General features: G+C 44.7%; 6 protein-coding genes across 10 annotated transcripts; 3 read left to right on the forward strand and 3 right to left on the reverse strand.

Annotated features, from left to right (window-relative positions):
- The first annotated feature begins 99 nt into the window (after positions 1 to 99).
- Positions 100 to 1,934, forward strand: LOC135335548 (archaemetzincin-1-like). Its single transcript, XM_064531082.1, has 2 exons — positions 100 to 897; positions 1,115 to 1,934. Exons 1-2 carry the CDS (start codon positions 178 to 180, stop codon positions 1,784 to 1,786), a joined length of 1,392 nt encoding a protein of 463 aa, XP_064387152.1. The 5' UTR covers positions 100 to 177; the 3' UTR covers positions 1,787 to 1,934.
- LOC135335551 (PDZ domain-containing protein 2-like) lies at positions 1,922 to 8,082 on the reverse strand. 2 transcript variants are annotated; one of them, XM_064531085.1, is made up of 6 exons: positions 7,942 to 8,082; positions 7,701 to 7,820; positions 4,467 to 4,524; positions 3,165 to 3,760; positions 2,556 to 2,725; positions 1,922 to 2,312 (listed from the first exon to the last, which is right to left on the reverse strand). In XM_064531085.1, exons 1-6 carry the CDS (start codon positions 7,951 to 7,953, stop codon positions 2,039 to 2,041), a joined length of 1,230 nt encoding a protein of 409 aa, XP_064387155.1. In that variant the 5' UTR covers positions 7,954 to 8,082; the 3' UTR covers positions 1,922 to 2,038. The 2 variants fall into 2 exon arrangements, with proteins under 2 accessions (XP_064387155.1, XP_064387156.1); XM_064531086.1 differs by lacking the exons at positions 7,701 to 7,820; positions 7,942 to 8,082 and adding an exon at positions 5,754 to 7,671.
- Positions 8,059 to 9,259, forward strand: LOC135335553 (pre-mRNA-splicing factor ISY1 homolog). Of its 2 annotated transcripts, XM_064531089.1 has the most exons (5): positions 8,059 to 8,146; positions 8,193 to 8,230; positions 8,464 to 8,538; positions 8,622 to 8,990; positions 9,146 to 9,259. In XM_064531089.1, exons 1-4 carry the CDS (start codon positions 8,083 to 8,085, stop codon positions 8,976 to 8,978), a joined length of 534 nt encoding a protein of 177 aa, XP_064387159.1. In that variant the 5' UTR covers positions 8,059 to 8,082; the 3' UTR covers positions 8,979 to 8,990; positions 9,146 to 9,259. The 2 variants fall into 2 exon arrangements, with proteins under 2 accessions (XP_064387159.1, XP_064387158.1); XM_064531088.1 differs by lacking the exon at positions 9,146 to 9,259 and having other exon boundaries at positions 8,622 to 9,070.
- Positions 9,139 to 15,233, reverse strand: LOC135335546 (calcium homeostasis endoplasmic reticulum protein-like). Of its 2 annotated transcripts, none has more exons than XM_064531079.1 (19): positions 15,089 to 15,233; positions 14,854 to 15,024; positions 14,565 to 14,680; positions 14,437 to 14,506; positions 14,093 to 14,289; positions 13,967 to 14,043; positions 13,734 to 13,811; positions 13,532 to 13,562; positions 13,180 to 13,257; positions 13,075 to 13,125; positions 12,051 to 12,092; positions 11,708 to 11,957; positions 10,926 to 11,302; positions 10,477 to 10,766; positions 10,153 to 10,380; positions 9,821 to 10,001; positions 9,607 to 9,768; positions 9,462 to 9,543; positions 9,139 to 9,350 (listed from the first exon to the last, which is right to left on the reverse strand). In XM_064531079.1, exons 1-19 carry the CDS (start codon positions 15,135 to 15,137, stop codon positions 9,346 to 9,348), a joined length of 2,535 nt encoding a protein of 844 aa, XP_064387149.1. In that variant the 5' UTR covers positions 15,138 to 15,233; the 3' UTR covers positions 9,139 to 9,345. The 2 variants fall into 2 exon arrangements, with proteins under 2 accessions (XP_064387149.1, XP_064387148.1); XM_064531078.1 differs by having other exon boundaries at positions 14,093 to 14,292.
- LOC135335549 (glutaryl-CoA dehydrogenase, mitochondrial-like) lies at positions 15,224 to 18,489 on the forward strand. The gene is made up of 12 exons (XM_064531083.1): positions 15,224 to 15,384; positions 15,476 to 15,575; positions 15,805 to 15,872; positions 15,923 to 15,985; positions 16,046 to 16,106; positions 16,171 to 16,280; positions 16,622 to 16,751; positions 16,905 to 17,121; positions 17,405 to 17,578; positions 17,630 to 17,774; positions 18,169 to 18,240; positions 18,300 to 18,489. Exons 1-12 carry the CDS (start codon positions 15,315 to 15,317, stop codon positions 18,362 to 18,364), a joined length of 1,275 nt encoding a protein of 424 aa, XP_064387153.1. The 5' UTR covers positions 15,224 to 15,314; the 3' UTR covers positions 18,365 to 18,489.
- Positions 18,490 to 18,644: 155 nt separating this feature from the next.
- LOC135335545 (origin recognition complex subunit 1-like) lies at positions 18,645 to 23,260 on the reverse strand. Of its 2 annotated transcripts, XM_064531077.1 has the most exons (10): positions 23,052 to 23,251; positions 21,976 to 22,971; positions 21,042 to 21,755; positions 20,758 to 20,859; positions 20,271 to 20,442; positions 19,881 to 20,135; positions 19,651 to 19,770; positions 19,255 to 19,406; positions 19,032 to 19,156; positions 18,645 to 18,876 (listed from the first exon to the last, which is right to left on the reverse strand). In XM_064531077.1, exons 1-10 carry the CDS (start codon positions 23,156 to 23,158, stop codon positions 18,728 to 18,730), a joined length of 2,892 nt encoding a protein of 963 aa, XP_064387147.1. In that variant the 5' UTR covers positions 23,159 to 23,251; the 3' UTR covers positions 18,645 to 18,727. The 2 variants fall into 2 exon arrangements, 1 of the variants encoding a protein (XP_064387147.1); XR_010394530.1 differs by lacking the exons at positions 18,645 to 18,876; positions 19,032 to 19,156 and having other exon boundaries at positions 19,267 to 19,406; positions 19,858 to 20,135; positions 23,052 to 23,260.
- Positions 23,261 to 23,262: the final 2 nt, after the last annotated feature.

Raw genomic sequence — 23,262 nt, forward strand, 5'->3', positions numbered from 1 at the left:
GATAATCTGACACTCTGATGGAGCTACGCCCCCTTTTGCAGGATATCCTGCAAAAGGGGGCGTAGCTCGAGTGGGCGTGTCAATAAGCTGAAGGGGGCGTGTAAATGGGCATGGAGCTAATCATCTGATGGGAGTATAGTACAGCTCTAGCGCTGCTCTACTCAGCCAGTTCTAGCCATGGCGGAGAGAGGGGACACCACTGACATGGATGCTCTAAGATTGGAGGTGGAACAAGCATTCTCTCGACGAAAGAAAAAAAAGTTTAAGGCCTATATGCGTGATTTGGAGTGGATGTATGAGCACTGCTTTAGCAGGGAACTGTTTGATGTGTACACTGGAGATCGTTCCAAGCTCACACTGTTTGACATGCAAACATACAGGCAGTGGAAGAGTCACATCGATTATGAGAGAGTTATTCATTTCCGACGATTGCGGCAACGAAATATCATAATTCAGCCGTTAGTGTTGTCTAAGATTGAGCAAGAGAGAGCTGGCTACATAGACACTGAAATCCATCAGCAAGTTTTGGAGCTGCTTCGTTACTATTGTGAGTCATTCTTCACTGGAATGGTTGTTCGAATCGCTCCTCCAATTGACATCTCAACGATCAAGAAAATCACAAAGAGAGTTCACAGTAAAACACATCGTGAACAATATCTTGTGGGAGATCTACTCAAGTATCTCCAGTCCATTTCCCCAAGAGATGCCTTCAGTATTGTGGGTGTGACGATGGTGGATATATACCCGGGGCCAGAATGGAACTTTGTGCTGGGGCAAGCCTCGACTACGACAGGTTGTGGAGTGTTCAGTTTCGGGCGGTTCTTCAAAGTTGTGCCTCAGCTTGACAGGAAATTGGCAGAGAGTTGCCAAGTTAAAGAAATGTGGGTTCTTATGCGGGTGAGTGACTCTGTGTTGGTGGTGCACTTATAAGTGTGACCTTTTTTGGTCTTATTTGATTACGTGTTAGCCTAGTCTGTTGTCAAACATCTGTGTACGTACATATTGTCCTAATGAGTTATGTACATGGACTGTTTAATGTAATGCACACACCCTCCCCACACACTCCACACACCCCACACCCTCACACTCCACACACACACCACACCACACACAGGTGATGACTCACGAGCTATGTCACATCTTCGGCATCAAGCACTGCTACTATTTTCAATGCTCCCTCAACGAGAGCTCCTCCATCAGTGAAGCTGCAACACAGCCTCTCTTTGTCTGTCCCATTTGTCTCAAAAAGCTGCGAAAATCGCTCCAATTTAATACCCTTGAGCGGTATCAAGTGTTGCTAGAGGCAACCCGTCTTATGCAGAGTGCTGTGATTGAAGCCCTCCAAGTGTGGTCCGAGAGAGGGGGTACCATGGCAACCACGAGTCATCTGTCTGACGAGGATTGCATAGAATCATCTGATGAACAACTATACACTACGGAAAGTGTTGATTCATCAACAACCAACTTGGATGATGACAATTGCGAAACTATTAAAGCCTCAATTTTAGTAGACCCATTATCATCTGAAAACGTCGAAGCATTACTACCTCAGTCGTCCAATGGGATTAGAGTCATCAGCTTGGTCCACCACCCTTCCATCAGCAGTCTCCCTAAAGAACTATGGCACAGCGAACAATTGGAATATTTCAACAGAGCCATTGATTGGCTAGAAAGAACAATTGCAAATTTTGAGGCTTTTGAGCAAAACTGGGAAGAGAGGAAACTGCACACTAGTGGGAGGACACGCTTCACCTTGCCAACCATAGTGTTCCCTGGGTTCCTATAGTGTGGCCAATGGCTGTGTGTGTGTGTTCGTGTGTCTGTACTTCTTGTATATACATTTCAATCACTCAAATAATAATTTATTGTGTTTATAGTACTAATTACTAATTACCGTGTTTGTTATATTATGTTGTTCCAATCTTGAACTTAAATTGATAATAAATTTTAAACATGTGACACAGTGTTACAGTAATAACTGAATGGATCAAATCAACCGATGATAAATACACACAAACACACACAGCCACAGAGTATGCTAGACATCTTGCAGCACTAACAGTCTAACTGTCCCATCAAGATTGCTCAGTGCATTGATAGCTACATCCTTAGCAACGCCCACAAGCAGCTTCTCGTTCATAGCTACTAGTTCATCACCGCTCTTGAGGCGGCCATCTTGTTCCGCCAAACTCCCGGGTAATATCCGCTTGACTACTATAGGGAGATCCCCACTCGGTGAACCTTGACCTCCGACTATACTGATTCCCAGACGAGGTCCATCTTGAGTTACATCAAGGTAGATCTCGCACATTCTGTACGAGGGAGGGAGAGAGGTAAAGCAATTAAAAGTTGATTTACCAAAAGTCTATTTTGGGCCTGTTTTTGACAAAAATGGGAATTTACGGCCTGTTCCAAATTTGAGAATTGAGCAAACCATCTGAATGGGCTACTTCCAAGCTTTCAGAAAATCATAAACTTAACTCTAGTTACATGCAGAGCCAACTCTAGTACTCTCAAAATACATGTACACAAGTGGAGGTCGGAATTGGCTGTACCTTTCATCGGTGAAGATGGCCTCTAGTTCAGTGGGGTCCGTCTCTGTGTCCATGAGGTCAAACTGGTCCAGGACGGGGGGGAAGCTCCACCTCTTACACACCTCATCATCATCAACCACACCCACTTCATCGTTCTCTAGTTGTACTCCATTTTGCAGCAGTTCCTGTACCTATAGACAGATCAGCAAGGCGCATGTATTAGGCAAAGGATCATCAAAGAAAAAAGTGGAAATACATTAGTTGACTGCCCATAAAGGAGAGCGTGTAACTTCTATATCAGCTGTACAGTACGGGCAAAATAACACGCCACACTGACTGTGTAATGCATAGGACTGTGTCTAGTGTAGCATCTTTGAACGGCCATAACTCAACAATTTTATGATTTTCCGAAACCTTAGAAGAATTACGTTCAGATGGTATGCTCAAATTTGGAACGGGCCATAATTATTTTGTCAAAGACAGCAAAATAGACTTTTGATTTCTTTAAGCGTTCAGAAAATCCGTTACTAGACCAACGTTAACAGAACTAAATTTACAAATTTTAAGAGTACTAAAATTGACTCAGAGTTCTTCATATGATTTTCTGATATCATGGCTGTACATACATACCTCTGGTAGTGACTCATGGCCATCATGTGACTCTGTGTCTTGCTCCGCTACTAATAGTCCGTTACTAATATCATCGGATACTTCATTTTCGTCATTTGTCGCCTTCACTTGCTCTACTATTCTCTCGTCATCTTGCTCCTTTATTTCATCATTTGGTGCCTTTATTTGGCCAGTTTTTGTGTCGTTCTTTGCTGTTTCATTTTCGTCATTTGTCACCTCCACTTGCTCTACTATCCTCTCGTCATCTTGTTCCTTTATTTCATCATTTGGTGCCTCTATTATGCCAGTCTTTATATCATTCTTTGCTGTTTCATTTGTCGCCTTAACTTGCTCTATCTTCTTCTCATCTTGGTCCTTTATTTCATCATTTGGTGCCTCTATTAGCCCAGTCTTTGTGTCATTCTTTGCTGTTTCATTTGTCGCTTTAACTTGCTCTATCTTCTTCTCATCTTGGTCCTTTATTTCATCATTTGGTGCCTCTATTAGCCCAGTCTTTGTGTCATTCTTTGCTGTTTCATTTTTAGACTCTGTAACGGCATTGTTCACGGCCAGATCACATGACTTCTGTTCAGTTTCCCATGACTTCTTTTCAACAACTACAGTATGAAAACAATCAATGTAAAAACGAGTATAGTTGTACAAACACTAGCACACACCAATCACCGTACCGTACACACTATCAACCCAGGCTGAACCGGAAGTTTGTAGCTATCATACTTCCAAAGAATTGTTTAATCATAAGAATTTATAGGAATCAAGACCTAAGGGCAATGGCATTAGTCAACCCATTCTGAGAAATAGTTTTGAGATGTTATACATGACTATAGCATATCTGAAGTTGTACACCTGTCCTTCCAATGGCTGCTTCATAAGTGGTTGCTGGCTAATTATTATCGTGAGACTAACAAGACGGGTTGCACACGGCAACAGAGACCAGAGCATGCATGTGTGGGGAGAGCGTGTGTATGACTGTTTGTTTGTACACTAAAGCCACCAAAGAGGGCAACTTCTAAGTAAGGATACAAGTGTCCTTTCAAGGAGCTAACTGTCAGTGATTCAGTGCATACACTGCAAGCATTGAGCTGCTATTACTAGGTACACTTGTTGCAGAGAACTGATAGACCTAACACAAGATCAAAAGGAGTTGAGTCTTTTGTTCTTGCATTCAATAAACCCACCATAGAGATCAAGCTTTCACTATGATCGTTGCAATGCTAGCTCATGTTTTGCTATCTATTGGTAATTGCTGTTACTGTAACAACTGTATCAATGTATCTTTGTCTGCATGTGTTATTAACTAACCTGTGTCTTTTGGAGTAGACTCGTCAGTTTTCTTGTGGCGAGCTGCAGCGTCCAATCGCTGTGAGTGTGTGTGTGATGTAGGTGTGTGGGTGTGTGTGTGGGGAAGAGGGTTAGACGCATGCAACTTAAGGGTGTGTGTGTGAGGGGGGTCTGCTATACATAACATAAGTTCTTACATAAACACAGTGACTCCATCACAGCACTATAGAACAGTATACCAGCTTCAGTGAATATAGACACCAGTATATGGAAACACTACCTATATACCTAGCAGCAGGGGGAGGGGTATGTGTACCCTTCCAAGTGGTTAAATTACCAGCACACTTAACAAACACCTAGCTCTCTCCAAGTACTTGAGATAACATATTCTGACAGTCTTGTCGGCTGTTGTGCCAATTATTCTACATACTAGCATTCATGTACTCCTGGTACTAGTAATGCTATTTTAAGGCTCATACCAAAATCAGCTATTGATAGCACAATAGGAATTATTGTAGCCACTCTAATACCTGACATAAATGGTGTTGGGAGTATCAGTCAACAAGTGGACAACCATTGAGTGACTGGATCATGGAATAACTGGCCCACATACACTTGTTGTTGTGTCATGACTCTGGACAAGACACGGCAGCACAATGTTGTGTTGAGGATGGGTAACCGTGTAGTCACACCCACACACACTGTTACCACAGTCTAACACATCCTGTACCCACAAGCAAAACACCATTCAATTCCTTCTTCCTGATAACCGATATAATGTTCCCTTCCTCAGCTATCAGTCAGTGTGTACCCCAACACCACTAAACTCTGTACCCTAGTCATATCCTTGGAGGCACCATCATGGCTGCCCTCCTATACATGTACACGTAGCTATGATATCAGGCTTGATAAGTGGCATGGTAACAACACAAGCTCTACTGATGCACATCATGAGGCAGGTTAATATAAACATTGGCAATCATGTCCTAGGTCTGTGTACAGTGAAGTTTGTCTATTGTGGTGTCCCTATAAGCAGGCCACCCTCTATAATACAGCCAGGTTATAATGGTCTCCATAGCTTGTGTTTGGATGCAGCCATATAGCCTGCAGTAATCACAGCAATTAAAGCTCTATATAGCAGCAGTTACACAATCATTATCTTTAGGGGCTCAAAGCAGTCGCATTTCATTTCTATATAATTATAGCCAATGCATACTAGTGTATTGTTAGTAATGTACTGCATGAGCTATACCTTTCATGATTGAATGTGGTTTCCATCTCACTAAGTTACAAACAAAATGTACGTACCTTTCTCTGTCCAGCAATGGTAGTGCAGCTCTCCAGGAGGTTGCCCATCCTTATAGCTAGCTCTCACACTCTTGATGATGATGACAGCTAGCTAACTGCTAGTACTCTCACACTTGATGCAAGTGCAGTTCTCACTGTAGCTGACAATATAAGTTTATTTAACAGCTCTTTAATACCTTGATACTCTATTAGCTATTGCAGCACTGAAATCTAATCCTTAAAGTGAAGTTTTAAATAGCAAAGATATAAGACAGTGAAATATGAACTCTGATTTTAGACTGCCAGTTGAGTGTGCGTGTCGGCTTTTATACGACACAGTGGGTTTGATTGCATGCCAAACCAACTCCATGGAAACCAGCATACATAATTAAAAAGTACTAAATACACTTAGCAACAACATACTTAGTCAAGTTTGTGTTACGACTAGGTACAGTTTACACTAGCAAATGCTTACTGTCTAAGTTGTCAGGCAATGTGTACGCAAGATGAACCACAAGACAAACATGTCAATGCCACAACGATAATATATTTACACAGCACAGCTGCAGTCGAAAGAAATGTACTGTGTTTGTGTGCGCACACTAAAGGTAGAGGTTAGCTGAGACATCAAACAAACTAGGTGAAGTAGTAATAGCTAATAGTTGCATGGGATGGGCCTAGGTGGAGTGTGCTGAGACTAAACAGTAATCTCAGTGAAAAGGCTTTATCTCTAATATAAGAGCATTCCTGAGCCCATTATGTACTGTCACCATTAAGACTGCCACACACTGTCAGCAGATATAGCTATTGTGTGGCTGTGATGACTCTGGAGCTAGCTAGGATAGACGTGCATATAATTATAGTGACCTTTAGAATATAGTGACCTTTGCTTTACTGTATGGACTATGAATTGTCTGTGCACAAATTGATGCTTTCTACAAGAATCTATAGTAAGAGAGAGTGGGTGTATGCGTTTGTACAGGTCATGTAGAAAATGTAACCATGGCACCAGTCGCTAGTGTGGTAGCTAGTGTGGTTAATAATGCATGTAATATAGAATGACAAGACATAACAATTCTACCAACCTTCCAGCTATTCACCGGCATACCTCTACCAACCTTCCAGCTATTCACTGACCCAGACCTAACTAACAGGTTACATCAGGCATACCTCTGCACACAATGTACACTAGCTGCTCTCAAGAATGGCTAGGTACCGGCACACTGTCATACTGACACAGTGTAACAAGAGACATACACATACCAAATGATTCAGAGGTGCAGTAGGAAGTAATTAGACACCAGTAGGAAAGACATGCAGGTCTAGGCTAGCGTGGTTACCTCAGACTGACCACCAATAACCTCAGGCAGTTGCCATTGGAATGTAGCAGGCTAATAACAATGGCTATAAATAACAATGTCAATGAGGCCCAGCTCTTAACAATGTCAATGAGGCCCAGCCCTTAACAATGTCAATGAGGCCCAGCCCTTAACAATGTCAATGAGGCCCAGCTCTTAACAATGTCTATGAGGCCCAGCTCTTAACAATGTCTATGAGGCCCAGCTCTTAACAATGTCAATGAGGCCCAGCTCTTGAGTCAGAGGTCATGCAGAGTTACAAGATCTATGCACTGTATTATTATCGATAATCCGTACACTACTTTCTATTCCCAGCGTCCAATTACATTCTGCACTGAAAATGGATAACAAGTTAACTTCTTCTAATTTGAGCTAATCACACAAATTCCCAACACGACGACATGCTCACAGGCAGAGAAGTCAACAACTAGGTCATACCAGGCATGCATGTACATCACTGGGTATGGGTGCAGCTAGCATATCATGACAAGGAAGGGGTAGCATTTACTGTTTCCATATCCAGTGCCGTGCAAAACTGTTATACTATAGATTATAGATCTTACAAGTGATCAGATATATAGTCTAGACTAGGCTGAGTCATTGCTCTCACCTTTGGGGCACAGAGGAGGTAGATGAGTATGGTAGCTGGTAGGAACAAGACCAGTCCATACACTGCCCAGAGGATAGGGTAGTCATTGCAGGCATCCCCCAACCAGTCAGATAATGCAGCCTGCAGTGTGGAGTTAAATGGTCACAGCTTATAGCATGCAAGCATGGGTAGAGCTAGCTAGACAAGGCACAACACATGTACCCTGGAGTAGAGACAAGGATATAGCAATGCAATGACTTACCGATTTATCCATAGCACACAGTACAGCAAGTTCTTAGGATCAGGAGATGATAACTGTAGAAGATAGCTAGCTAGGTCAAGAAGTTTTCCTTACGTGAGTTGTTTCCATTATTTTAGTTTTTCGGTTCTTACCCACTCTTCAATGGCCAGGAATTATGAGAAGAGGTACACAGGTCTTAACAGGTTTCTAGAGGCCAAACAGAAAGGTATGTGCAGTGACTCTATGTGCATATACAAATAATCTTACTGCAGAGGAGCAAAGTGAGGAACAGAAGCCCAGACCACCATTGGTACAATAACATTGATCATATCATATCGGGAGTGCATGAATTATTTTATTGATCACCTTTAGCTATGCAGAATAATGCACACAGTAACTTGTAGTTGTACAATGGACCTGTAAGCAAGCATGACTTGTACTATTTACAAGCGTTCTATTGTCTAATATACAGCCGCAAACTTCTTGCTAATGAACAGTGAATAGGTGAGATAATTGTACTTGTTGTGTTTTGCATTCATGCAGTCCAAACTGTACAGTGCTGAAGATGTAAAGAAATGGATACCTAGCATTCAGAAAGAGATACACTACCTGCTACAGGTACGCATTACAGTACCTTAATGCACACACACACACACCCTCACACCCACCCACACACACCCACCCACACACACACACATCAGCAAATCGCAGGGTCACACGAGGAATCCAGAAATTATTCGGATAGCAAGATTAAAGAGTTTCAAGAAAGAGTGGATCAACTGAAGATCCAACACGGGAAATTTGTCAGTAAAGTGCAAACTTTGGACCCCTCGTATAAAGGAACAATTCCATGGCAGAATAGAGGTTACACCAGGAAGAGATCACATGACCCGAACACAGTATCACATGACTCATCCGCCAAGAAACTATGCTCCCCATTATTAGAGAGAGAAAAGGAGGACAAGAAGATAAAGATGGCAGCAGTGTTGGCTGATAAAGCATTGCTAACTCCCACACTGTTAGTGGCTTACAGTGACAGTGACTCTTCAGTAGACTAGTTCTTGCTATTGGTGTTAAGTGAACACTTATTGGTGTTATAAGGTGTTAAGTGAACACTTATTGGTGTTATAAGGTGTTAAGTGAACACTTATTGGTGTTATAAGGTGTTAAGTGAACACTTATTGGTGTTATAAGGTGTTAAGTGAACACTTATTGGTGTTATAAGGTGTTAAGTGAACACTTATATAAATAATTTATTGGTATTACTATAGGATGGATGTTATATCAGAACAATAACTATTAAACATCAAGCACATAACATACATATTCATTCAAACAAGCTGACATGTACAGGACAAAGGGAAAAATTTACTTATAGAGAGTTTTTCAGTTTTAAAGGAGACAGTTCATTGCACATTGGGGTCATCAACCTGTGGGGATAACCAAGCAATGCATGTGAGCATTGTCATTGTATAAACTGACATAAGCTTATAATTATACTCTAATAAGCCTAATGTAGAGTAGCCATGGCAACAGCGTACCTGGAGGGCGGCCTCTATTGAAGGTGTAGCTTCTGTTCTTTCTGAACATTTCAAACGGATCCTTCATATCAACGCCCACTCCCTACACACAAGGGAAGAGTGGTGTATTATATCATCGTTGTCTTCCCCATAACCACGGACCCACCTTGTACTTGTCCCCCTTGTCTCTAACCTCTCCTCCCTTGACTGGCTCCTGGATACCTTGCTCAGCCATACCAAGCCCAGCACCCTCCCATCCCATTCGTCGCATTATCTGATGACCAACGTTACCCTCTCCCAGACGAGGGATTGAACCAGCTCCACCACCCTGTGCGTGTGTAATTATAATGTCTTGTTACTATAATGTGTGTGCGACTCACCATTGGTTGCCAGCCCAGTCCACCACCTGAATTTCCAGGGTCCAAAGGTCGTCTGCCAGGGGGACTTCCCCGTCTTGGAGGAGTTTTTCCTCGAGGGGAGCGACGTCGATGAGAAGGGGAACGGGAACGAGAACGAGAACGAGACCGTGATCGTGATCTAGACCGAGACCCTGTTGGAGATCTATGGAATCAAAAAAATTGAGCAAATCACTACAACGACGAAATGAAGTCTGCTTTTGTTAATATTTTGCTGTATTGCTCAATTAACTGGAATAGAATGTTCAGAGTTCAACCTTAGTGGCTGCAGAAGCATTTAGTAGCTGCCAGGTTACCTTGACGATCGTCTCCTCCGAGGGCTCCTCGAGTGTGACCTGGAATATGATCTGCTCCTACTAGAACTGTAGCTACGTGACCTACTCCTGGAGTAGGAGCGTGACCTCCTGCTCTGTCTGGATCTCTGTGGGGCTGGTCGTCGGGGGCGATAGCGGCTAGCCATGTCTTCCTTAGCTCTCCTCTTAGCCTCGAAAAAATTGAGTAGAGCACCAGCTTCCCAACCCTCCCTGTGTGTGTGTGTGTGTGTGTGGAGTGGGTGTGGGGGAGTGTGTGTGTGTGGGGAGTGGAGTGGGTGGGGTACGCTATGATAGTAGCTTGCTTACTCATTTCTTTTGATTTTTTTGTCTTCATTCTTTTTCGCCTCCCTATCATCCTCACTATCTTTCTTTGCTGCCTCCTGCTCTTCGCCTTCTTTCTTTACTGCATCTCCTTCTTCACCCTCTTTTTTTATTGCCTCCCCTTCTTCGCCTTCCTTCTTTGCTACCTCCTCCTCCTCTTTCTCCTCTTCCTCGTAAAACTCGTCTACAGCTCGCAGGAGTCGTTGAGTGGGCGGTTGTGGAGGGGGGAGGCGTACGTCACGAGGATGGATGCCATGGTAACTGTGCTCGTGAAGCTGGACAGGATATGATACAACATACTGTGTTCGTTATTGTTACATGAAACTCTCTCATTCAACATTAATTGTTTTTCGAACAGTCTCGCAAATTACATGTAAATACAGTATGTACACTATACAACAGGGTACAAAGTGCAGAGATGTTCGTGTCCATACCGGTACTAGAGTGACCATGATTCCAGCTGGTAGCTCATAGTATGGTATAGGAGGAGCTAAGTCCACAGGGGGTGGGGGGATATTGGGAGGAGGTGGTCCACGCCATGCCCCCCGTATGTCAGGGGGAGGGGGTAGCAGGCCCACTGGCATAGGGAGTGGGGGAATCCCCACTGGAGGTGGTGGGAGCATGTGGGGGGCAGGGGGGAGTCCCCTCCAGGGGGGTGGTCCAGGGGGCAGTTGGCCGTGGTTGTAATCAAACACTTCATGTTGTACAGGAGCTGGGGGAGGGGGGTCTTGTTGCAAGGACTGGTGGTTGTACTCAAAGGTCTCTATGAAGGGCTCTCGTGACTCCTCCCTCACATTATCCTCTCGGAACTCTGAGGGGGGGTGGTGTGGGTTGATTTCATCATTGTCAATGTATAGTACTTGCAACTGAGACACAGTATTGCTAATAGTTTGGGGACTCTTTCAGCTGCTATAACTTGAATTCGGTGGAACTAATTTCAACAATTTTCAGATTTTTTGAGAGCTTAGAAAGAGACCTTTCAAATGGTGTCATCAACGTTCATATTTAAAAGATAAAAGATTTGCTAATTTGGCGATACCATGGATAATAGCCCATGGGCCATGGCCAAAAAATGACAAATTATGGCCCCGACAAAAATTTGGATTTTAACACAAAATCAGAAAAGCCTATCTCTAAGCTTTCAGAAAATCATAAAAATAATGTAATTGGACCAACGGAACAAAAGTTATGGCCATTAAAGATGCTTCACACGTACCTCTATCAAATTCTCTGTTGTCATAGTGAGGGTCGTGGGCGGGTGGTGGGGGCGGGGGCTCATCTGGGTGAGATGTAGGGAATGTCGACTGGTCCCAGCGTGATGACCTTTGACCCCATTGCCCTCCCCCTCCTCTCCGCTCTTGTTGCCAAGGCACTGGGGCTTCCTGTTGTTGCCATGGTGATGGTAGTAGAGGTTCGGAGGGGGGTGCCTTTGGTGGGGGGGCAGTCACAGCAGACTCCCCTCCAGCCTGGAAGAAGAAAAAATGAATGCCAGCACACCAAAATATTATTGATACAGCATGCTGCATAATTTGTGGAGCTGGTTGGATTTGTGAACTCACAGGTATAGAGTCTGCTGTACCAGATATCACTGCATCAATTTGCTGTCAACGAAAACAATTTCAATAATGATTAACAACAAAGAATGAAAGCACCGCAGGTGCTGATGCCTCGGTGGAGATGCCAAAGCTACATAACATAAAATGACAAATTAGGGCCCCAAAGAAATTATGGATTGAATCACATCGTTTGAAAGGTAATTTTCTAAGCTTTCAGAAAATCATAAAAATTTTGACATCGGATCAACGGTACTGAAGTTATGGCTGTTGAAAGACACCCCCCCCCCCTCCGTTTAATTAATGATTTTGGGAATCTTTCAGCTGCCATAACTTGAATTCTGTGGATCGAAAATCAAAAATGTTATGTTTTTCTGAAAGCTTAGAAAGAGACCTTTCAAATGGTACCATCAAAGTTGATATTCGAGAGATAAAAGTATTTGAATTGAACCCACTCACGGGAACGCAAAACTATTGCTGGTGAATTGAACCCACTCACGTTTACGGAGGCGTTTCATATCCATGTAATTTATAGTATCTATGATTTTTGCAATAATTATTTTGCTGCATGCGAACTCAAAGAGTGGGTAATGATCGACCACAATTGTTGTTAAAAACGATTGATGCCAAAAGTTCAAGTCTAAAATTAATGGCTGCAAGTCTGCAGAGCCTTGCAGCTCTCTTCTCACTCTTGCAGCTACCAATAGCTAGCGTTCTAATGCAGAGCTAACTACTAAGTAGAGTAGTAACACTCGGTGAACAAGTTTGGCTACATGCTCTTCTGAAAAGGCTGCAATGGCATTCCAAGTAAGCAAAACTAGGCATAACTCGAGAACGAAGCATTATTTTGCAAATCCACAAATTAAAATCCAAGTAAACATGACTAAAAGCCTATAGAAACCCTTACTTGCACTTGATTCATCCTTGAGCAGCTGTAGCAGTCTACACACCACACACACTACCGTATACCTCGCTTGCGCATGCGCACCGAGGCATAACTATAAAGCTCTTAGTTTAACCGTATATTTACCTCCAGTATCTTGTCTGTGAAGTATTCTTGTGACCTCCAAATATTGAGGACCTGTATTAGAGAATGGACTAGATAACACATTCACAATACGATGGAGTGGATCACCTTCACCAAGCTCTCAGCCTTGTCTGGTTCACTGACGTATGTATTGTAGAATATCTGCACAACGAGACCCTCCAACGCCTGTAAAAGTGGGAGGGGGTGGGTTGGGGGTCATGGTACAGCGTAGGGGAGGGCACACAGCAGAGGGGAGAGGTTGGAATAGGAAGTGTGTGTACAGTAACTTTGTACAAATAAACCTACATTAATTTTATTGACAGACAGTACTGCATGCATGTAAAGTAAGCTATAATACAGCAAATACATGCAAGTAGAAATTAAAGTCAAAACTTAGAAAGACATGTATTCATCTTTGCAGAGTCTCCCCGCCCGGCCTCCATTGGACAGTAGCCCTTACCTGTTTCAGTTCCTGTGCCCCCTTCCGCAAACTAAAGCACGAGAAGGTATCAAATGGGTCAAATACCGCTGACATTGAACATAAGATATGTACTTAAAATCTTGCTATAATATTAAGGTATAAATTATAAGCATGTACAGTTTTAGGCATAATTATAGATGTAAAGTACAGATCTATAGGTAGGTCACTGCTGCAGACTCACCAGTGATGTAATATATCATTGATAAGGAAGATGATGTGTAACTTCTGATTGAAGCCAATCCCAGGAGTATTCAGTGTCCTGAATGAGGGGGGGGGGTGAAATGAAGGTCTTGGAACGGCCATAATGTTAGTTCCATTAGACCAATCTATAGCCCATGGTATTGTCCATGGTATATGACCTGCTCTCATGCAGTACTACAGCTAGTCCACCTGACAGCTCCTAATATGACTCACTTCCTCATCATGAAGCGTGCCACTGTCGTACTCTCCTCGTGACTGTGCGAGTGAGAGAAGATCCAACTCTTGCCAACCTACACACAACAATCACAACTGATTGAGTACCTTATATACAATTCTCACCGCAATAGAGTCTTTAGTGCATGCTCCCATGATGGGCGCCACCATAGCACTGAACTCCATCTCCAGAGGATCAGTGACACCACGTTGTTGAAGCAAGGCCTGCTCTGACAGTCGGTTCTGTTTCAACACAGCTTGGAGAGTCTCCTCTGCTGGTTGCTTCACCCAGGGAGGAGGAGGGGGTGTGTCGGTGGAGGGTTCTACTGGAGGAGATGATACAATACTGTGTGAGCTCATAACTTTCAGTCTTGGAAGGTCCAATTTGAAAATTAAAACAAGAATTCTGCAGCTCTAAGAGAGCTCTAGCTATCACATGATATATCTCTATGAGCGTATCATGCATGTACCTTGAGAGGTCTGTGGTTGGGAGTAATTGACTGGTGCTTGGTGGGGGGCGGAGTAGCTCTGTGGGGGGTACTGGATGGGGGGTACAATACAATATCTCAGAATGTTCTCAAGTGTGTGCAATGCTAACATTTCCTGAGCTGGAGGTTGGATAGTTGCCTAGCAACACCTTGTTCCCGCTGTGTGTAGGGGGAGGGGTTTGCAGGAGTGACTGAACAGGAGGCGCTGGGGCCTGACCATACATCGCTGTAATGGGGTCGGTAATATCTCAAATATTTGATACTGAACACACACACACACACACACACATTAGCAACATATTATTATAACGTCTTGCTTGGACACAATAGTAGCTATAAGACACAAGTAATGAATGAATACTAGAGACAATACAGACAGCAACTCAAAGCCCCACCCACCAGCCTGCTCCTGGGACACCTTCCAGCGATAGTACGGATGGAACTCTCCTCCAAAGATGAAGTAGAACTTTGGGTTGTTCCTCTGTTTGTTCATTGTCATTTGCTCGAACTCTGGTCCATTGCGAGCCACAAAAACTGCCAGCTTGTCAATAATGTTCCGAATCTCAATATCTGCAGAAATTATAACGATACGCACAAAATGCAATTTATGTACACATTTTTGTCATGAAGTTACCATCAGGAGCCAGTGGAGTGAACTGGTTGTATCCTCCAGGGGCTGCCATTTTATTCTAAGCTTAGTGACCTTTGACCCTAACAAAACGAGATGACCTTTAACCTCAGCTAGTTGGTTTGGGACCTTTGACCCTAAATCTTAAAGGTGGGCGTGTCTGGGGAGTGGTATGAACAAGGTCTACTCAGCACACAACCACTAAGACTCGACTACAGACTGATCAGGAAGAATGGCTCTGTCTGGACACTGTCAAAAGCTGCTAGGGCCACTACGAAGGCACGGCCAGAGACTGATACACAGTAAGCCTTCTGTAATGGCGAGTATCTGGCTCAACTCTGTACCAACTGGTAACAATCTGTACACTTGATAATCACTGTCTATTGGTTATAGGGAGCATCAGTAGCAGCTGTGCTCTGAGGGGAGCTGAGTTTAACTGGAGAGACCCACTCAACCTGGAGTCACGTCTGACTGACGATGAGGTTATCATGAAGTGAGAGCTAGCTGGGCTAAACAATAGTTATGTTTTAGTCAGGCTAGCTCTAATAATTATAAACAAACTTATTATTTATATGGGGGAAATGGCTGTACAGTACATGGCAGTAGATCATAGCTCAGTAGGGAATACATTGTGTTGTGGTCACACATTTCCTTCCTTTGATTGTTAAATTATGTACCACATGTACATGATACTGACCACACCCCCTGCCACACCCCTATAGAGACCAAGTGCGGCAGTATTGTCAGGACAAGCTCATGCCGAGAATTCTCATGGCCAACAGAAACGAACGTGCGTTGCCATGGTGTTACTCATTGTTAGGTTGTGTCTTGTTGTAATAGATTTTGATCGAGACATCATGACTGAAATGGGTCAGCTTGGGATACTGGGTCCCACCATCAAGGGTACGTTGTTTATACAAAGCCGAACATGTTATGAACTTTGACCTCACCCCTCTGCTACAGATTACGGGTGTGCGGGGGCGTCCCCTGTAGCGTATGGTCTCATTGCTAGGGAAGTGGAGAGGTAGGTGTGGCATCATGGGGGGTCCCTGTCATCAGCTGATAATTACCCCTCACCCACTATATAGAGTGGACAGCAGTTATCGATCTGCCATGAGCGTGCAGTCATCGCTAGTGATGCATCCCATAAATGAGTTTGGAACTAAACAACAGAAGGACAAGTTCCTGCCCAAGTTAGGTGAGCTAACCAGCTGTACGTTTAGTGGACGTATAGCATCGGGAGAGCACCACCCCACACACACCACACACACACACACACACCACACGCTGTGTACAGCATCGGGAGAGCACCACCCCACACACACCACCCACACACACACACACCACACGCTGTGTACAGCATCGGGAGAGCACCACCCCACACACACACCACCCACACACCACACGCTGTGTACAGCATCGGGAGAGCACCACCCCACACACACACCACCCACACACACCACACGCTGTGTACAGCATCGGGAGAGCACCACCCCACACACACCACCCACACACACACACACCACACACTGTGTACAGCATCGGGAGAGCTGATTGGCTGCTTTGGCCTGACTGAGCCTAACCACGGCAGTGACCCTGGTGGCATGGAAACCAGAGCCCGACACAACTCCACCTCACACACCTACACACTCAATGGCACAAAATCTTGGTGAGTCATAACTAAAAATGTAGAGATAATTCTACTTAATTTTTAGAGGTGATTTCACCTACCTGATACTTGTATGCAGTTTCTGTTGTTTTGTGTATTCTGCAATGCATTAAGTTACTGCCACTGTGTGTGTGTGTGTGTGTGTGTGTGTAGGATCACCAACTCTCCAGTGGCTGATGTATTTGTGGTGTGGGCAAAATCAGATGACGGGAAAATAAGAGGCTTCATTCTCGAGAAGGGGATGAAGGGACTATCGGCACCAAAGATTGAGGGCAAGTTCTCCCTGAGGGCGTCCGTGACAGGGCAGATTGTAATGGAGGATGTGGAAATACCCGAGGACAACTTACTGCCAAAAGTGGAAGGATTAAAGGTAACCCTAGCAGGATGTGACCACTAGCAGGATGTGTCCACTAGCAGGATGTGTCCACTAGCAGGATGTCCACTAGCAGGGCGTGTCCACTAGCAGGGCGTGTCCACTAGCAGGGCGTGTCCACTAGCAGGGTGTGTCCAGAATCTTTGAAGTGGTGACTGTTTTCAATCTTCACTATATTTTTCACACACACACACACGCACGCACACACACACACACACACACACACACACACACACACACACACACACACACACCCACACACACACGCCCACACACACAGGGTCCCTTCAGTTGCCTCAACAGTGCTCGCTATGGTATTGGCTGGGGGGCTCTGGGGGCGGCAGAGTTCTGTTTAGACACTGCACGACAATACACGCTAGACAGGAAGCAATTCGGACGTCCACTGGCGGCCAATCAGATCATTCAGAAGAAGCTAGCTGACATTCTCACAGAAGTATGTACACCTTCTCCATTGAGTTGCATTCTTTGAAATTTATACTTTTAGGTATCTCTTGGTCTGCAAGGGTGTCTGCAAGTAGGGCGCTTGATGGAGGAAGGGACGGCTGTGCCTCAGATGGTCTCTCTCATCAAGAGGAACTCGTGTGGCAAAGCTCTGGAGGCAGCCAGACTAGCTAGAGACATGCTCGGAGGTAAGGCTAGCTACACTCTGACTGATTGAACAGTGTGTACCTTGTACCTAGGCTGATTATAATAGGCTGGGAATGAGCAGGCTAGTTGTGTGTTCCTTTACTGTACACAGACTGGGAATGAGCAGGCTAGTTGTGTGTTCCTTTACTGTACACAGACTGGGAATGAGCAGGCTAGTTGTGTGTTCCTTTACTGTACACAGACTGGGAATGAGCAGGCTAGTTGTGTGTTCCTTTACTGTACACAGACTGGGAATGAGCAGGCTAGTTGTGTGTTCCTTTACTATACACAGACTGGGAATGAGCAGGCTAGTTGTGTGTTCCTTTACTATACACAGACTGTGTTGTCAGTTTGTAACTGACTTTTGAAAGCATTTGTAGACTTTTTCTTCTCCAGGTAATGGAATCAGTGATGAATATCATGTGATCAGGCATGTGATGAACCTCGAGGCTGTCAATACGTATGAAGGTGTGTGCAACTTATCTAGTAATGTTATACATAGACATGTTGACCTTCGACCCATGCAGGTACTCATGATATCCATGCTCTCATACTGGGGCGAGCCATCACTGGACTACAAGCATTCTCGTGAACACACTGAACTTTGTTTTGATGAACGCTTTTACGTTTTCTTGTGTACGTGTAGCCATAGCTATCAATCTTTTTCTATTATTAAGTTATAAAGATTGTAGCACTGCATTATAATTATAATTTCAAGATTGGCATTAAATTTGTTGTCCCTTGCTGGGGTTTCCCCCTCCCCCTAGAAAGAGGGTGTGGCTGGTCAGCTACTGGGGTTTCCCCCTCCCCCTAGAAAGAGGGTGTGGCTGGTCAGCTACAGTAAGTAATTTTATAGTGGTTTAACGAAAACATCAATTTTTCAATAATAATTATAATTCTTAGTGCTTGCGGTGGGACCATCATGAAACAGATGAAATGAACTAAAAAGTGAAAGTCAGTCTCTTAGTGCAAATATGACATCATCTGAACTGATATTCAATCGAATCCTCCGCCCACATTTCTTATTCTCCACTAGCAACAGTCGACATGCACACAGGTTGGAGCATACCAGGGAGAGCTGGGTGTGGCCTAGTGGCCTCATGTCTGCAGGGGGGGGCAAGGAGTAGCTAGGTGAAACACAAACTGATCCATAAAAGATACGTATAGATCTAGGTAACAAAATACCACTCTATTTAGGGGCTCTCGATATAGACAGTACTAAAGCACACAACATTAAGTACTACAGTAGCATTGCTCACCTTCTGTCCTGTACAGAGCTTGCAGCTGTCTGGTGACATGCTTGACCAGAGCCTCCTCCAGCCCAGTCCGCAGCAACTCAGCAACTAGAGCACGCAAAAACATTCTCTCGTGGAAAGAAGCATTCCTAAAGAAAAGGGGACAGTTTTAATTAAAATTATATATAGGCGTCAATAGCACTCCTGATAGCGCTTAATAACAAAATAGAAGTAGCTAGGTACTCACTTGATGGCCTGTATCTTAGCAGCTGAATACATTTCCTTGACGGCGGTCTCCACCTGTGCCATCCCCACGAGACTCTTCCCCTTCCTAGGCTGACAGGTGGCCCTCCGGCATATATCCAGAGCCCTCCTAGCATCACCAGATACTGCAGCCACCTGATAGGGGGTGGGGGGTCAAAGTGCAGTCAGTGTAGTGACAGTATTAAGAGAACAAGAAAGGTTAGGATAATAAAACTAAGGGTTCTCGTATGGAAATTAAACCATACTGTACAGCGAAAATAATATATGGAGAAAATAACCAAATGTAGAGTACAAACCGACACTGTCTACAAACAAATGTACATGCTAGTTTTGTACAAGCCATCGTTCCTAAGCCCACTGTATCGGCCCGCCCACTTACCTTCCTGGCCGCTAGCTGTATGGCATCTGGCTGGAACACCTTGAGTCCACTCATGCGCGAGGTCACTATCTCTTGCAACTGACGAAAAGTGTACGGCTGGAAGGTGAGTCTTGTGAGGCCCTGGGCAAGAAAGAAAGAAAGAAGAGTGAATCTCATATATGCAAGTACACTGATAAGCAACAACCAAAGTACAGGGGATCCACTCACCAGCCTACAGGGGACCCACTCACCAGCCTACTGGCAACTTTGTTTTTCATAATCCTCTCTGGCAGGTCCATAGTATTGGCCACGGCCAACACAATGAGGCGAGCGGCCCGACGACTGGGCCAGTCAAACAGATTGTACAGGACCGTCTGCTTGCGGGTCCACAACAGGTCCAACTCGTCAGCTAGTAGTAGCGTGGTGGACGCCTTAGGTGGACAAGAGAAGTAGTTGTCTAGGAGGTTAGCAGCATGGTCTGCAGTCGCTTTCTGGCCAGTGAGTTGCTGTGTGTGTGTGTGTGTGTGTGTGTGTGTGTGTGTGTGTGTGTGTGGGAACCACATTAAAGTGAGCACAAGCATTACAAAAGCACTTGGGTAGTAGTACACAATGCTATGGTTTTATAGCTCCAAGCTGCTTACCTTGAGGATGGAGACATAAGCTTGGTGTGGGTCAGTGAGTCTGAGTCCATTCACCTCTACAAAGTTGAATGGTGGTATCTCCCCCTCCTTGGCTGCCCCTCTTAGGTAGGTGGCAATCTCATTGATAGTGGCAGTCTTGCCAGTGCCAGGGACTCCAGATATGTACATGCATCTGAAGGGATACATTGGAGTTAGAGCTAGTTAGTTGAAGCATCTTTGAACGGCCATAACTTTTGTTCCGTTGGTCCAATCACATAAATTTTATGATTTTCTGAAAGCTTACAATGAGTTCGTTAAGATGGTGTCTTAAAATCAAAAGTCTATTTTTGGCCTGTTTTTGACAAAATACCATGGGCTATAGCCCACGGTCTTTTTCCGAAAATGAGAAATTATGGCCTGTTCCAAATTTGAGATTTGAGCAGAACTCTAGTTACAGAGCCAACTCTAGTACTCTGTTAGTACGCTGTATGTATTGTATTCCACACACCCTCCAGTTCCGTCTCTGAGCTTCCCCTCAACAAAGGACAAGATGGTGGCAAACTCGTCCTCACGACATGGCAGGGAGTCAGGCACAGCTGACACATGTAGTCTGGGAGGGGGGATGTTGGTAGGTGGCGTTAATACAGAGAGAAAGTGCATCAACCAGGTAATAAAGTTAAGTGGTACAATTCCAATGCACACAGTAGTACAATAAACACAACCACATACGTACAATGCTGTATGGCTGTTGTCAATGGCAACTACAATACACAGTACACACACTACACTCACCTCTCTTTGGCAATCTCAAAATGGTTCTTGGACTTAGACCCCACCCTCCTCCGCTCTGGTAAGCAGGGTGTGACTGGAGTACGAGGTCGTGGAGTGGTCTTAGGCCTCTTAACAGAAGGGGGCGTGGCAGTGGAGGAGGGACGTTTCCGAGATAAGGGTTGGGGGGCCATAAACTCATCGTCACTCTCAACCTCCATATCAGAGTGGGAGCTCTCAGAGTCTATATCATTAGTTCTGGTGGTTAGAGCTTTCTTCTTGTATGGTATCAAGGGCCTATCAACTGCCGCCTTTGATGGCAGGGAGATTTTGGATGCTTTTCGAGCAGATTTGCGTTGAGATTTTGGTTTGGGTAGTATATTATCATCAGGGAGCATACGATGGTTAGACTGAGGGGGGTGTGGCTTGGTGGAGCGTGGGTTAGACTGAGGGGTGTGTAGCTGTGAGTGGTGTGGCTTGGTGGAGCGTGGGTTAGACTGAGGGGTGTGTGGCTGTGAGGGGTGTGGCTTGGTGGAGCGTGGGTTAGACTGAGGGGTGTGTGGCTGTGAGTGGTGTGGCTTGGTGGAGCGTGGGTTAGACTGAGGGGTGTGTGGCTGTGAGGAGTGTGGCTTGGTGGAGCGTGTTCTGGTTCTGCTGGAGATGGTGGGTGTAGGAGGTTGAGTGGGCGTGTCATCTTGAGCAGTGGAGGGGGTGTCTGGGACATCAGGGACCAGTTGCCTGTACGTACGTGTAAAAGAAGGCATCATTATTCAAGATAACTAAGCCGTCACTATTGACCCAACAAGCCTCACAAAGGAACTACAGAGAGTTCAGTTTACTAGAATTGGAGAATCAAAACTCAATCTGGGCCCCTAAAATACGTGTACATGAGCTGTAATAACACGTCACATGCAAACCTACTGGCTAAGCTGACAACATAATTATTTTAGTAGCGTACCTTTTGGTTTTCATGTTTTCAGTGAATACATATTCCTCATGCAGAGTGGGTGTGGCCTCAGTGATGACATCACAGCCCTCCTCCTCTGAATCACTGATCACTACTTGGATAACATCCTCTTCCTCTGAATCACTTATCACCACCTGGTCAATAACATCGGAGCAGTCTAGACGCAGCTGACGAGAACTCGTTGACCTTGTACTGGAATCAAGTTCCGGGGTATGATTATTCGCTGAAGTTTTAGTGGGTTTACGTGAGGAGCTCATTGAAGTTGTGATCTTGTGTTGAGCAACGAGTTCGAGTAGAGATGAGTATTGACTACTGTTCTGACTTTGTTTGAGGGGGCTGTGTTTGGGGGGGCTTTGCTTGAGGGGTTGCTGTTTGGGGGTGCTGCTTGTGTGGGTACGTTTAGAGCTTCGAGGACTGAACGTTGACACGACTTCACAGAGAGAGTCTGCTTCAGCCATCTTAGTTTGAGAGTTGATTGGTGTGTGATGGAGAGGAGATGGTGGTGGGAACATGCCTCGAGGCCATGGTTGCCGGTCAGGCAGAATGGAGACCGGCCTACCCCTGCCCCTGAGGGATGCAGGAGTGTTAATGGAATCAACTACGAGGGACTCAAATATTTTCTTGTTTAGATTAATTCTTTTCCGAGCCAGTAAATGATAAGGAGGCACATCACTGCAATCATCCTTCTCCCCCAGTATATGGATTTGTGTCAACTCAGCAATCTCTTGAAGCTCGATTGTATCTCGTTTATTGGACAGGAAAACTTCGTTAGCTACAAACGATGGAATGTTTGCTGCCTTCTTTACCCGTTTGAGATATTTCTCCAATTCGTCTGGCCAGTATACATACTCGATGGTAGCAGAGGCTTGTTGATCGGTGTTGTGGAAACCAAGCACTCGGACAATGTAGTAATCACTCAATGAGGTATCACTGTGAGTTAGAACTGCGTCTCCAATGGTGACCACTTCACCACCACGGCAGATGGACCTGGGGAGGATTGAAGAATTTATAGTCAAATAAGTGTAGAACACAGCGACTGATCTCTAGGGTGAGGTCACACTACCTACTTGTATTGAATTCTGTCCTCATACGTATCTCCTGGTTCGCCCCATTTCCAGATGGTGCTTTCCTGAGGAGCCTTCCCTTTTGACTGTCTAGAGGTCTTTCTTTGCATCTTCGAAGTTTAGATGAAGAACAGCCTCTTTTCAAATAATCTCTGGGTACAGGTCAGGTTTTCCCAAGATAGCATGTGAGAATGAGCCGATCATTACCCATTAC

This window comes from Halichondria panicea, chromosome 4, assembly GCF_963675165.1.
Source record: "Halichondria panicea chromosome 4, odHalPani1.1, whole genome shotgun sequence".
Taxonomy (NCBI): domain Eukaryota; kingdom Metazoa; phylum Porifera; class Demospongiae; order Suberitida; family Halichondriidae; genus Halichondria; species Halichondria panicea.

Bases quoted from the DNA above. Each gene is read 5' to 3' on its own strand.
- LOC135335548 (XM_064531082.1), top strand. From the start codon at position 178: ATGGCGGAGAGAGGGGACACCACTGACATGGATGCTCTAAGATTGGAG. The intron at 898-1,114 runs GTGAGTGACTCT...CACCACACACAG, and splicing joins AAATGTGGGTTCTTATGCGG to GTGATGACTCACGAGCTATG.
- LOC135335551 (XM_064531085.1), bottom strand. The intron at 4,525-7,700 runs GTGAGAGCAATG...ACACACTCACAG, and splicing joins ACCTCCTCTGTGCCCCAAAG to CGATTGGACGCTGCAGCTCG. The intron at 2,313-2,555 runs GTACAGCCAATT...TCCCTCGTACAG, and splicing joins GCCATCTTCACCGATGAAAG to AATGTGCGAGATCTACCTTG.
- LOC135335553 (XM_064531089.1), top strand. From the start codon at position 8,083: ATGGCCAGGAATTATGAGAAGAGGTACACAGGTCTTAACAGGTTTCTA. The intron at 8,231-8,463 runs GTACAATAACAT...GCATTCATGCAG, and splicing joins AGAAGCCCAGACCACCATTG to TCCAAACTGTACAGTGCTGA. The intron at 8,539-8,621 runs GTACGCATTACA...CACACACATCAG, and splicing joins AGATACACTACCTGCTACAG to CAAATCGCAGGGTCACACGA.
- LOC135335546 (XM_064531078.1), bottom strand. From the start codon at position 15,137: ATGGCAGCCCCTGGAGGATACAACCAGTTCACTCCACTGGCTCCTGAT. The intron at 14,681-14,853 runs GTGGGTGGGGCT...ACCCCATTACAG, and splicing joins GGTGTCCCAGGAGCAGGCTG to CGATGTATGGTCAGGCCCCA. The intron at 9,544-9,606 runs GTGGGTCCGTGG...CCTTGTGTGTAG, and splicing joins ACAAGGGGGACAAGTACAAG to GGAGTGGGCGTTGATATGAA.
- LOC135335549 (XM_064531083.1), top strand. From the start codon at position 15,315: ATGGCTCTGTCTGGACACTGTCAAAAGCTGCTAGGGCCACTACGAAGG. The intron at 16,107-16,170 runs GTAGGTGTGGCA...CCCACTATATAG, and splicing joins ATTGCTAGGGAAGTGGAGAG to AGTGGACAGCAGTTATCGAT. The intron at 16,752-16,904 runs GTGAGTCATAAC...GTGTGTGTGTAG, and splicing joins CTCAATGGCACAAAATCTTG to GATCACCAACTCTCCAGTGG.
- LOC135335545 (XM_064531077.1), bottom strand. From the start codon at position 23,158: ATGCAAAGAAAGACCTCTAGACAGTCAAAAGGGAAGGCTCCTCAGGAA. The intron at 19,157-19,254 runs GTGAGTACCTAG...CCTTTTCTTTAG, and splicing joins GCTAAGATACAGGCCATCAA to GAATGCTTCTTTCCACGAGA. The intron at 18,877-19,031 runs GTGAGCAATGCT...CCCCCCCTGCAG, and splicing joins AGCTCTGTACAGGACAGAAG to ACATGAGGCCACTAGGCCAC.